Below are 13,910 nucleotides of genomic sequence, written 5' to 3' on the forward strand. Positions count from 1 at the left end.
ACAAAGGTTTTTCGACTCTGTCTTAGTATATGTCCAAATATTACTCCCAAGACACCAGTACATATAATTATATATAAACTGCACACACAGAACAGATAGGGATCAACTACCCAAGACAGAATGTGGTTTTAGCTCCCTTACCATCAATATTAAGCATCATTTTCCACATGGCAGGTCGGACAGATTGATGGAATCCAAACCATACTTCCCTGCCGCCTCCAAGGGGGTGGTCATATCCTTCAGGAGCTGAGAAAAAGGAACGCCCCACAGGCGTATATCTACAAAAATTAAAATGTCATGTTCAGTCCTTTCACTGCCATATAGGTACATAAATTTGCAGAATACATTAGTCTAGAGTACATAAACTTAAGTTATCCTAACGATGTTTATCATTAGGAATATATGAAACTAAATATTTTCCAAATTTGTGAAAGCAAAAAGCAGCCACTCTAAATGAAAAACAAAAACAAAACAAAAACCATCAGCATCCTTTACTGAAATTCTCCCTTCCAAAACTAATGTTAGCTTGGGTAAGAATAAATTTTATTTAAAATACTTTCTTAGAGGGGCGCCTGGGTGGCTCAGTGGGTTAAAGCCTCTGCCTTCAGCTCAGGTCATGATCCCAGGGTCCTGGGATCGAGCCCCGCATCGCATCGGGCTCTCTGCTCAGCAGGGAGCCTGCTTCCCTTCCTCTTTCTCTGCCTGCCTCTCTGCCTGCTTGTGATCTCTGTCTGTCAAATTAATAAATAAATAAAAATTAAAAAAAAACATAGAATACTTTCTTAGAAACATGTGAAAAGAAAAACCAGTTCCAAACTTAGGAAATGCTAAAGAGTAAATAAGTATTGATCAAAAGGCTATTTCTATAAATGTGTTTCCAAAACCGATTTTTCTTTAAAAAGACATATTGATCCTACATATATAGGCATATAATACAAACATACACTTGTGAGGTGACAGTGTGATTAAGAGAGTAGCAATTTCAACACAAATTGATATTATTGTATAAATAATGAAATTACCTTTAGAATAAGGGGACTTAACTAAACATGTTAGTTATTCAAGATTTATTTATTTATTTATCAGTTATTCAAGATTTATAGCTTCTAAGATAAAGGTTAGACATTTTTCTAAAAGGTATCCACTAGAACAGCTATGTTAATGACGTGCATTCACTTTCAAAAATCAGAATTTTTTCTGTAACATACTTCTGTTGTCAATGAACTTGTATGCATGCTATTTTTTAAATGAAGTAAATAAAACATATAACATGTGAAGGTTAATCAAAGAAGGGCTGCAGAACCCACTCTTGGGAAGAAAGCCTTCACACTGAGAATCTAAAAAGGAGAAAAAGCCAGAAGCACCCACTTCATGGAGGGCAGATGTCGTAGCACCACATCAACGGCATGGACAGGATTAGTGCTGATTGGCTTGTCTAATTCCAGTGGCTCAGGCAAGGTCCGTCCTGTTAGTACTTCATGTAGTAGGTGCCAACTCACCCGAGAGACAAATTTAATTGACACCTTGAAAGGTCGATCTTTTCCACCTTCCCCAGGTAAAGTAACATCTAAATCTACCTGTTGATGGGGAAACAATCAACTGATAAGTTGAAAAAGATAAGAACAATTACTTTTAAGTTAAAAAGATATTTAAGAAAAAACAGAGCAAAAATAAAAAACCAACCTCAATGCTAAATCAATAATCTCTAAGTTGTACTGTTACGCAAAAAAAAAAAAAAAAAAAAAGCAAAGTACACAAGATTACAAATAGTATGCCATCTTTTGGTGAAAAAGAAGAAAATGGGAAATATACATATATATCATTTCTGCAAAAAGAAACACAAGAAGCATGAACCGGAAACAAAGAAACTGGTTACTTTCAAAGGATGGGAAGAAATAAAGGAGAATAACAATTCTGAGTATATTTTTCAGCATAGTTTTGATTTCTGAAACCATGTTAAATAAATTTTTTTAAAATAAAGTTTTAACAGTTAAAAAAATTAAAAATAAAATCAAGAAGGATGAAGTAAAAAAATTAAAATGTAACCAAAATTAAATAAAACCAAATGTTTCAAATGAATAACCTAACCATACTGAAAGAAGGAGACAAAAGAAAATATTAATGCAAGGACCTCTTTAACGCGGTATACTGAATATATTCTCAACTGGAGATGTGGAGGAGAGGTGGGTGGTATGGTGTAGCAATTCTGAAACAAATTGTATGGTAGGAATGAACAAATGTGTAAAGGCAGTGATGTTCTATGGTTCAAAAAAGAAGGAAGATACAAATATGCAATGTGGGGAGTAAAGGAGGAATTCCGGGGGGATAAACTGAAACTTAGAGAATCAGTTTCAACTCATGATTTCATATATATATTTATGTATTATATTTATTAATATATTAATATATTTGTTATATTTATATATTATCTATATAATATTATACAATAAGTAGTACTTGTGTAGGATACTTATGGCAGGTTCCCTACATGACATATAATATTATATATTATTTCTTTCACTTATATATTTTTATTTCCTACCTCCGTCCATTTTAGAAACACCTATAACCCAGCAGCATGAATACATACCCAGATTTTGATTTGTGAGTTGCATCCCCCAACTAAAAGAAACCATTGTTTCTCTGAGAAAGGGCCAGTTGCATGGCCACAGCAGGGAAAACATAAGAAAAGCCTGGATCATCTTGTGTCAGAAAGTAAGAAGTATGCAAAAGAAAGTGTGTGATCAAAAAGGAAACAGGATGGGGCACCTGAGTGGCTCAGTGGGTTAAGCCTCTGCCTTCGGCTCAGGTCATGATCCCAGGGTCCTGGGATGGAGCCCTGCATCGGGCGCTCTGCTCAGCGGGGAGCCTGCTTTCTCCTCTCTCTCTGCCTGCCTCTGCCTACTTGTGATCTCTGTCAAATAAATAAATAAAATCTTAAAAAAAAAAAAAAAAAGGAAACAGGAATCATCTTAAAGGGGCTCCCAAAGGCCAAATGGGGCAGTGAAATAAATAAAGACGAATAAACTAGGGAAAAGAAAATTCTCTCCGTTACAGTCAATATCAACTAATAAATGTAGAAGGAATGACAGAACTAGAAAATCAACGTTACTACTTACTAATAATTCTTCCAAGCAAGAATCATCAATTACTTAAAAATCTAATGAGAAAGGATCCTTAAAGTATCTCCCATATCTGGGTGACTGCGTGACTCATTCGGTTAAGTGACCAACTCTCGATCTCGGCTCAGGTCATGATCTCAGGGTCACAAGACCAAGCCTGCATGGATGCCCTGCTCAGCAGGGAGTCTGCCTGAGATTTTCTCTCTCCCTCTGCCCCCATCCCTGCCCCAGCTCATATTCTCTCTCTAAAATAAACAAATTTTAAAATCTTAAAAAAAAAAAAAAAAGTATTTCCCATATAAAAATTAAAAACTTCTTAGGGGCTCCTAGGTGGCTCAGTAGGTTAAGCATCCAGTTCTTAAGTAACCTCAGCACAGGTCTTGATCTCAGTCAGGGTACTGAGTTCAAGCACCATGTTGGGTCACACCTTGGGTGTGGAGTCTACTCAAAAAACAACAAAAAACAAAACCAAAAACACTTCTGTGCATCAGAAGACAGAATCAACAAAGTGAAAAGGCAACCTAAAAAATGTGAGAAAATACTTGCAAATCCTGTATCTGTTAAGAAAGTATGAAGAATCCCTAAAACTTAACAGCAAAAATTAATCCCAATTTTAAAAATGGGCAAAGAATGAAGATATGCAAATGAGCTCAAGAAAAGATGCTGAACTCACTAATCATTAGGGAAATGCAAATCAAAACCACAGTGAGATATAATCTCATACCCATTAGGATGGTTATAATAAATAACAACAACAACAACCCAGACAACAGCAAGTGTTGACAAGGGTGTGAAGAATTTGGAATGCTTGTGCATTGCTGGTGTGAAAGTACAATGGGGCAGCCACGATGGAAAACAGTACGGTGATTTCTCAAAATGTTGAAAATAGAAATTACCGCTTATACACAAAGGAACTGAAAGCAAGAATTGAAACAGGTATTTGTATACATTCCCAGCAGCATTTTTGTAATACCCAAAAGGTGTTCATTAATGGATATATGGATAAACAAAATGTGGTATATACACACAACGGAGTATTATTCAGCCTTAAAAAGGAAGGAAATTCTGACACATGCAACAACATGGACGAATTCGGAGGACATAAAGCTAAGTGAAATAAGTCACAAAAACACAAATACCGTATGATTCTACTTAGATGAGGCACTGAAAGTAGTCAAAGACAGAGAGACAAAAGAACGGTGGCTGCCAGGCGCTGCGGGGAGGGAAGAATGGGGACTTAAGTGTTTCATGGGTACAGTTTCAGTTTTACAAGATAAATAGAGTTACAGAGATAGAGAGTGGTTATGACTGCAAATGTACATTAAATGTATATTCATGCCCCTAAAATGTACACTAAAAATGGCTCAGAGGGTAAATTTTATGTTATGTTTATTTTACCACAATTAAAAATAAAATCTCCCCACAAGAGAAAAAGAAAAAGTTGACACGAAAAACCTGGCAGACACCAGCTTAACCAAGTGATCAAACTTAGTATCACCATTAATAGAACAAATACATATTAATATCTCCTGATAAGATCCACTGATAAGGAAAGAACACTTGTGTAATTATTTCTGCCAAAAATGCTTAATCAGAGTCTAATCAAGAGAAAATCAGACAAACCCATATTGAGGGACATTCTACAAACAACTTGCCGGTAATCTTCTACCATGTTAACGTCATGAAAGCAAAGAAAAAGGCTGGGAAACTGTTCCAGAATGAAGAAGACTAAAAAGACGTGGTATCTTGGGGCACCTGGGTGGCTCAGCAGATTAAGCATCTGACTGTTGATTTCGGCTCAGGTCATGATCTCAGGTTTGTGAACTGAGCCTGTGTTGGGCTCTGTTCTCAAATGGGGATCTGCTTGAGAATCTCTCCCTCTCCCTCTGCCCCACCTCCGTTCATGTGCTCGCTTCCTTTCAAATAAATAATCTTAAAAACAAACAAACAAAAAAATGTGATATCTAAATACAATCATGAACCTGGACTGAATTTTTTATTAGAGGGGAAGAAATGCTAAAAGTCATCAGTGGAACAAATGACAAAACTGGAATATGGGTTGTTGATTAGATAAAAATATACCAATGAAAAATTTAGTGAAGTGGATAACCGTATGTTGATTTTTACCCTTGTTCTTAAGAAAAACATATTAAAGGGCATGACACATGCAACCTTCTCTTGAATGGTTCAGGAAAAGATAAGCATGGATGTATTTCACCCTATATAAATATCTACAAAGATAACAAAGGAAAGAAAGAATGATAAGACAAATGTAAAAGTTAAGGAACACTGGTCAATCTGGGTAAAAGGTCTACATGAGTTCTTTAATTCTTACAACTTTTCAGTAAGTTTAAAATTATTTCAAGAGGCTTCTGGGTGGGGGCGCCTGGGTGGCTCAGTGGGTTAAGCCGCTGCCTTCGGCTCGGGTCATGATCTCAGGGTCCTGGGATCGAGTCCCGCGTCGGGTTCTCTGCTCAGCGGGGAGCTTGCTTCCCTCTCTCTCTCTCTGCCTGCCTCTCTGCCTACTTGTGATCTCTCTCTGTCAAATAAATAAAATCTTTAAAAAAAAAAAAAAAAAAGAGGCTTCTGGGTGGCTAAGTCAGTTAAGTATCTGCCTTTGGCTCAGGTCATGATCCCAGAGTCCTGGGATGGAGCCTTACATAGGGGTCCCTGCTGAGCAGGAAGTCTGCTAATCCCTCTTCCTCTCCCTTTGCCCTGCCCCTTGCTCTTTCTCTCTCAAATAAATAAATAAAATCTTTAAAAAAAAAAAAAAAACCTACAGGGGTGCCTGAGTGGCTCAGTGGGTTAAAGCCTCTGCTTTTGGCTCAGGTCATGATCCCGGGGTCCTGGGATCGAGCCCCACATCGGGCTCTCTGCTCAGTGGGGAGCCTGCTTCCTCCTCTCTCTCTCTGCCTGCCTCTCTGCCTACTTGTGATCTGTCAAATAAATAAATAAAATCTTAAAAAAGTGTAGTTAAAAAAAACAAAAAAACTAGAAAAATATAAAATTATTTCAAAATAAAAAGTTAAAAAAGATAAATAATATACTCATATATATATGAACTATAATAAAATGGTAATAAATGCATTTAAAGGGAGATATTGCTAGGTGCCTGGGTGGCTCAGTTGATTGAGGTCTGACTCTTGGTTTAATCTTGAGTCATGATCTCAGGGTTATAGGACTGAGCCCGCGTCGGGCTCCATGACAGATGTGGAGCCTGCTTGAGATTGCCTCCCTGTCCCTATGCCCCCTCCTCCCAACTCAATCTCTCTTTCAAAAAAATAAAATAAATAAAAATAAAAAATAAAGGGAGATACTGCAAAGAATAGCTGTTCAATAAAGGAATACACCTTACCCCAGTAGTTGCCACAGGAAGTGGATTGGCTGTGTAAAGGCTTCTTTTTCCATCATAAACTGGTCTACGGTCCCCAAATATAGTCACTTTAAAATGCTGAACCATTGAGTCAACCACCTCCCTAAAAAGGGGAAAAAATATATTCACATAATCCTCTCCATGATGAAATACAAAATACAAAATAAAGTTAATTCTTGCACTATTTAAAGATGTCAAAATTCTAAAAGACAATCATACTGATAGAGATATTGCTTTCACGACCATACCTTAGGATACCAGAAAGACTAATTTCTGGCAAGGGATAAGAATTTCACAAACGACAGAAAAGAACGAATCCAGTGAATTACTTAATCATTCTGGGCCTCAGTAAACCTGCAAAATATTATCCTCAGAAAATGATCCTCAATTCCTTTTACCATCTTTGAGCACTACCTGACACATGCACTTCTCTATCAAACAGTGTGATGCTCTTCACGCTGGGTCCAAATACCACCTAGTACATGTATCTATTAGAACATTTACTCCACTGTATTATACTTATCGGATACTTCACTTCTACTAGACTGTGAGATTCTTTTTTTTATTAATTATTTTTTATTAACATATAATGTATCATTTGCCCCAGGGATACAAGGTCTGTGAATCATCAGGCTTACACACTTCATAGTACTCACCATAGCACATACCTCCCCAATGTCCATAACCCAACCACCCTCTCCATAACCCTCCTCCCCCCAGCAACCCTCAGTTTGTTTTGTGAGATTAAGAGTCTCTTATGATTTGTCTCCCTCCTGATCCCAACTTGTTTCATTTTTTCCTTCCCTACCCCTCAAACTCCCCACTCTGCCTCTCAAATTCCTCATATCAGGGAGATCACATAATTGTCTTTCTCTGATTTATTTATTTCATTCAGCATAATACCCTCTAGTTCCATCCACGTCGCAAATGGCAAGATCTCATTTCTTTTGATGGCTGCATAGTATTCCACTGTATGTATGTATGTGTGTGTGTGTGTGTGTGTGTATATATATATATATATATATATACCACACCTTCTTTATCCATTCATCTGTGTATGGACATCTAGGCTCTTTCCATAGTTTGGCTACTGTGGACATTGCTGCTATAAACATTCGGGTGCAAGTGCCCCTTTGGATCACTACATTTGTATCGTTAGGGTAAATACCCAGTAGTATGATTGCTGGGTCATAGGGTAGCTCTATTTTCAGCTTTTTGGGGAACCTCCATGCTGTTTTCCAGAGTGGCTGCACCAGCTTGCATTCCCACCAACAGTGTAGGAGGGTTCCCCTTTCTCTGCATCCTCGCCAGCATCTGTCGTTTCCTGACTTGTTAATTTTAGCCATTCTGACTGGTGTGAGGTGGTATCTCATTGTGGTTTTGATTTGTATTTCCCTGATGCTGAGTGACATGGAGCACTTTTTCATGTGTCTGTTGGTCATCTGGATGTCTTCTTTGCAGAAATTAGACTGTGAGATTCTTAAGAACAATAAACACCCTTGTACCGCCCTCAATCCTTTTCAACCTCTTTCCCAACCCTCACAATATTACCTAGCCAGTAAGAATATTCAGAAACTATTTTCATCCAACAAACATTTTTATACTATATATACTTACGTGGAAAGATACTCAAGACTTTCACATTAAAAAATTAGACTATAATGAGAATGATATAAAATATCCACAAATCAACATTTATTTTTGTACACACATTACTTGTAAAAGCAGTGGAAAGTTACCTAGAAGGATATGTACCAAACAGATACAATGGTTATCTCTGGTGAGGGAAGTGAAGAACGATTTTTTATTTTGTCAAAATAATCTAAATATGTTATGATGATAGTATACTTACATATTACTGGTATAATTTATAATACATTTAAAAGAATGGGGAAAAAAGATTTAATTCTAGCCTATGGGTAGGTAGGAGAGAAAGGAGAGAAAAAGGCATTCTCTGATATAAAATAATTGAGCTGACTTGATACCTAGAGCAATTTCCTACATGCTCAAAATTTCTATTTTCCTCTTCTTCAATTTCACTTTGCTGAAACTATTTAAATCAAGATCAAGCCTCTTCTAGAGTAAATTTTACAAAAAAGATTCAAGTCACTGATCCATTTTTTTAAAAAAGATTTTATTTATTTATTTGACAGATGGAGATCACAAGTAGGCAGAGAAGCAGGCAGAGAGAGAGGAGGAAGCAGGCTCCATGTTGAGCAGAGAGCCCGATGCGGGCCTTGATCCCAGGACCCTGGGAGCATGACCTGAGTCGAAGGCAGAGGCTTTAACCCACTGAGCCACCCAGGCGCCCCTCACTGATCCATTTTTACGTACAAAAAAATTTCAGAATTTTCTGCCATTTACGATTTTCTTCTGCAGGCATTATCATCAAGTCCAGTTTCTTAGGTGAAACTTTACAGATCTAATTTGTCAGAATGTTTTGGCTATTTTATCATTTTTCCTCAACAATAAATTAGTATAACTTTAAGCTTACCAATCCTGGCAGCCCAATCAAACCACTCTAAGAATCAAAATGGTTGGAGGAATTAAAGTAGTTGTGCTAAAACAACTTAGGGAAAAAAAAATGTTCTCTTTCAATATCTAGTACAGCATATTCTTTTTTCTTAAAGATTTTATTTATTTATTTGACACAGAGAGAGAGATCACAAGTAGGCAGAAAGGCAGGCAGACCCACTGAGCCACCCAGGCATCCCTGAGATTTTATTTAAAACTGCTTTTATTGATGAGGTTTAAAAAAAATTTTTTTTTAAGATTTTATTTATTTATTTGACAGAGATCACAAGGAGGTAGAGAGGCAGGCAGAGAGAGAGAGGGGGAAGCAGGCTCCCCGCTGAGCAGAGAGCCTGATGTGGGGCTCCATCCCAGGACCCTGGGATCAAGACCTGAGCCGAAGCAGAGGCTTAACCCACTGGGTCACCCAGGCGCCCCTACAGTATATTCTTCATGAATGTTCTAACAGTGGACAATCTACCTCAACTGCTAGAACCGCCAATGGAATCTAAAGCGGAATTCAACGTATCTCCCCCATGTTATCTAGTTATCCTATTCACTGATCCTCTTTATTGGGACCTCCCTCTCCCCATTTACCAAGATTCAAAACGTAGCTCATCTCTTCATCCAATTAGTTGCTGACCTCACCTCTCTGCAGTACTTCTCACATCAGTCCTTTACTTTTCATTCCCAATTACCACAATTCTAAATTATAACCTCATGTTCCAGTACCTGGATTATTTTAAGTCTCTTGTTTTTTATGCCTTTAATTTTTTCTTCTCCAACCCAACCTACATATCACTGCCAAATGAGTCCCAGGACCCCACTTTTATGTCCCAGATAAAAAAGGTTAAGTTAACCATATTCCTCGATTCACGGCTTATTTTCATCATTCATCTGTAGACCTCTCTTCTTTCCTTTCACCTCCATTTCCTAAATTCCCTTCTTCTTTCCAGTAAGTTATCTCTTCTAAGTGTTTGATGAACATCCTTCTGTTTGCTTATATTCCCACCTTTATCCTCCGGCACGAGGTTTTTAAAATGTATTCATATTGTTGTGGACACTTAGTTCATTGTTTCTCACTAATGCAAAGCAGTCCATATGTTGTCTATCCATTCACCCAACAACCCAGACTTCAACTGCCAGCCATCAAAAGCAATGGCGCATTGTAGTGTCTCTTACTATATCCCTTTATGGACTTGTGTGAGAATTAATCTCTGGTTATATACCCAGAAACAAAACCATTAGGCCCAAATGAATTTTATCAACTAAATGATGAAGAACTGCCAAACTGTTCTCCAGAGTGGATATACGATCTACATTCCTAGAGATCCTATTTCCCCATATCCCAGACAAGATTTGTTATTATGAAGCTCTGCTTTCTATTTTTTGCTAGCCTAGCACGTAAAACTAAAATGTTATTTTAATTAGGATGTCTCCTATTACTAGTGAATTCAAGCATTCCTTCATATACTGTTCTTTTGTTAAATCCTTGTTTGTTTCTTTTGCTCATTTTTCTATTGGGACCCCAGTCTTCTTGTTGAATTGAAGGAGTTTCTTTGATAGCTTGATAGTCCAATATTAATTCATTAATAGGTTTAGTTATTGCAAATATCTTCCAAATGTTTTCTGCCTGTTAACAATATCTATGTATTTATTGAGATGAAATCCTTAATAGAGAATCATCAAATGAATCATTTTTCACCTTATGGTTTCATGCTTTTGAGCCTTGTGTCAGGCTCCCTGCTCAGTGGGGAGTCTGCTTGTCCCTCTACCTCTGCCCTTCCCTCTCCGCTCATTCTGTCTCTCACTTTCTCTCAAATAAATAAAATCTTAAAAAAGAGAATTACTTTCCTAATACTAAATTACAAATTGTTTTATTAACTATAGTTTTGTCTATATATAGTTACCTATATATAGTTTTATATCTATCTTTAGTTATCTATATATATAGGTTACCTACATACGTAGCTTACACACACACACACACACACACGTATATATAGTTTGATCTTTATTATTTTGGCTTAATCCATCTGATGTATGTATGTATTTATCTATTTATCTATCTATTTATTTATTTATTTGGCAGAGAGAGAGAGAGCGAGCACAAGCAGGGGGAGCAACAGTGGGAGAGGGAGAACCATGTCCCCTGCCGAGCCGGAAACCCGACTCAGGACTCGATCCCAGGACCCCAGGACCATGACCTTAGCTGAAGGCAGAGGCTTAACAGTCTGAGCCACCCAGGCGCTCTATCTGAGGTCTTTCTTTATAAACAGTGTTATATAAGGGACTCTATTTTATTTTTCTCTATACAGCAAGCCAGAGATCCCACACCATCTACTAAATAGTCTATACATAACCAATCAATTTAAAATGCCATTTTTTGGAGTGCATGGGTTAAGTGTCCAACTTATGATCTCAGCTCAGGTCTTGATCTCACGGTCATGAGTTTGAGCGCCACATTAAAATAAATAAATAGTTATTTTTATCTTATAAGTTCTCAACATATAAATGAATCTGGCTCTTGAGTTCTCTATATCGTCCCATTAGTCTATTTGTTCTTAAATAAGTGTCATATGTTTTCACAATTACTAAAGTGTTTTATTATACTGTAACATGGGGCAGGGCAAGTTCCTTTTCTTTTTCTAAGTTAACTAGGGCATTCATGGAAACTTTTAATCAGAATAACCTTCTAAAGTGGTCCTCCCAAACTATCAATACCATAAACAAAAGAAATACATCTAGTGCCCTACATATAGTAAATAAGAAAAAAATACCTGTTAGTTAAGAAACCCTCAAATTATATATACTTAGGAGACACTGCTAGAATGCTAAAAACAAATGAGAGTGTTAAAAGTTATTAAAATACTAAAACAATGAACTCAATGAAGATGAAATATAATAAGGGCAATTGTAAAATCTAAACATTTGTTTAGAAAACTTAACTGCAAAAAGAACAGATTAGAGGATGTGAACTTACTCACTGCTTTTGTGGAAAGGGGCTTTAGATGACTCTTAAATCCAGAATGAGCTAATAGTGGGATGTAGCTTCCTCAAAATTAAAAAAATTAGGTGCATATATTTAAGTGCCCAGTACAAAGCATGTAACCATCCTATCACATATTATATAGTCATTTCACATTCTGAAGTACTCTGTTCGATTTGGAAAAATTTAACACCCTAAAAAAATGAAACATAACCAGAAGGTAATCCTGACAGAAATTCATGTAACATGAATAAAAATAAATCAAACTAAGGACTTCAGAACTGGAACAGGAAAGACTCAAAGGAAATTATAAAAGGCTCTGGCTATTTTGATGGACTGTCACGTGATATATTAAGCAGAAAATCTACCTTGTATGAAAGGATAGAATTAGGATAAAACTCACAAATAATTGGAAAGATTTAAGGAGCTAGACTTTGGAACAAAAATTTCCCACATTTCCTACACACCAGAATTATTCACAAGTGGATTACACTCTTATAAAGTATCTAAGTTCATCCTTGCTAGAGCAGCTCAAGGAGCATTTATGTCCTGGAAGATGCCAACCAGAAGACTGAAATGAATAATCTCTGCAATCCCCTCGAATAGTTAAATTTAATTAGGAGAGTACCAAATAATGAAACAATGCAGATTTTACCATGCCATCAGATATAAAAACTTCTTTACGAATAATTATACTAAACACTGAACTCAAGCTCTCAGAGCCTTAACAGAATGGTGTTAGAATTCTATATACACTGGGCAGTTCTAACATTAAACTACTTTTAAATTCATAACTGTTAAAATCTATGTTTCAAAGGGAATAAGCTTTTCTAAGGACCATCATTTATTATATCTCTTTAATCTCTCACTAATATTTTGTAACTGATACATTTAGAAGTTTTTTTTTGTTCTTTGTTTTTTTATTTGACAGAGAGAGAGAGACAGGGACAGCAATACAAGCAGGGGAAGTCGGGGAGAGAGAAGCAGGCTTCCCACTGAGCAGGGAGCCCAATGTAGGGCTCGATCCCAGGATTCCAGGGATCATGACCTGAGCTGAAGGCAGGTGTTTAACAACTGAGCCACCCATGAGACCCTATATTTAGAGTTTTAAATAAACTTTAGTATGCAAGTTAAAAAAAGGACAAATCAAGGAACTGCAAATTTTTACTTGTTATCTCAAAAGATACTGTGACAAAGAGTAATGTATTAGGATGTTCATCAGGCAGGGATGTGGAACTAAAGAAAAACTCTAAAATAGTAATTTATCTAATCATCTATTGAGGGATAGCAGCAAAGGTGCTCACTGTATTATGAAGAAAGTCTTAATTGGGAAATTGTCAATTTGAGAAACCTTTACATGTGCTAACATAAGCACTGGAAGATAAATAAGTAGACATGACTTTTTAGTCCCACTCTGCCACTATGTTGTTATGAAAGTTACCTTGCCTCTCTGACTTTAGTTCCTTCATCAATAAAAATGGGATAATGGGGGCACCTGGGTGGCTCAGTGGGTTAAGCCTCTGCCTTCGGCTCAGGTCATGATCTCGGGGTCCTGGGATCAAGTTCCGCATCGGGCTCTCTGCTCAGCAGTGAGCCTGCTTTCCCCACCCCGCCCCCCACTCTGCCTGCCTCTCTGCCTACTTGTGATCTCTCTCTCTGTGTCAAATAAATAAATAAAATCTTTTAAAAAATGGGATAATAGTCTCTGGGCTGTTACAGAGATCATATGGGATATTAGTGAAAGTACTTTTGGGGGAAAAAGCAATGATACTATTTTTATGTAAAAATTTAAGCATAATTATCTCACAGAGATACTTCAAGATGACACTGAAATACTGAAGTCTTCCAAACAACAAACAGATACATCACAATGTATTAGTATCAAAGTAAATAAATACAGAGAATAAAGTCTGGC

General features: G+C 37.0%; 1 protein-coding gene across 1 annotated transcript in view; it reads right to left on the reverse strand.

Annotated features, from left to right (window-relative positions):
- AGO3 (argonaute RISC catalytic component 3) overlaps positions 1-13,910 on the reverse strand; it is a 122,164-nt gene that overhangs the window by 69,704 nt on the left and 38,550 nt on the right. Inside the window, exons 3-5 of the mRNA XM_080800787.1 lie at positions 6,478-6,598; positions 1,369-1,577; positions 142-278 (exon numbers count right to left, since the gene is read on the reverse strand). Coding sequence (XP_080656913.1) covers positions 142-278; positions 1,369-1,577; positions 6,478-6,598 — 467 coding nt within the window. The remainder of the gene's footprint in view (positions 1-141; positions 279-1,368; positions 1,578-6,477; positions 6,599-13,910) is intronic.

Source organism: Martes martes (assembly GCF_963455335.1).
Source record: "Martes martes genome assembly, chromosome: 4".
NCBI classification, from domain to species: Eukaryota; Metazoa; Chordata; class Mammalia; order Carnivora; family Mustelidae; genus Martes; species Martes martes.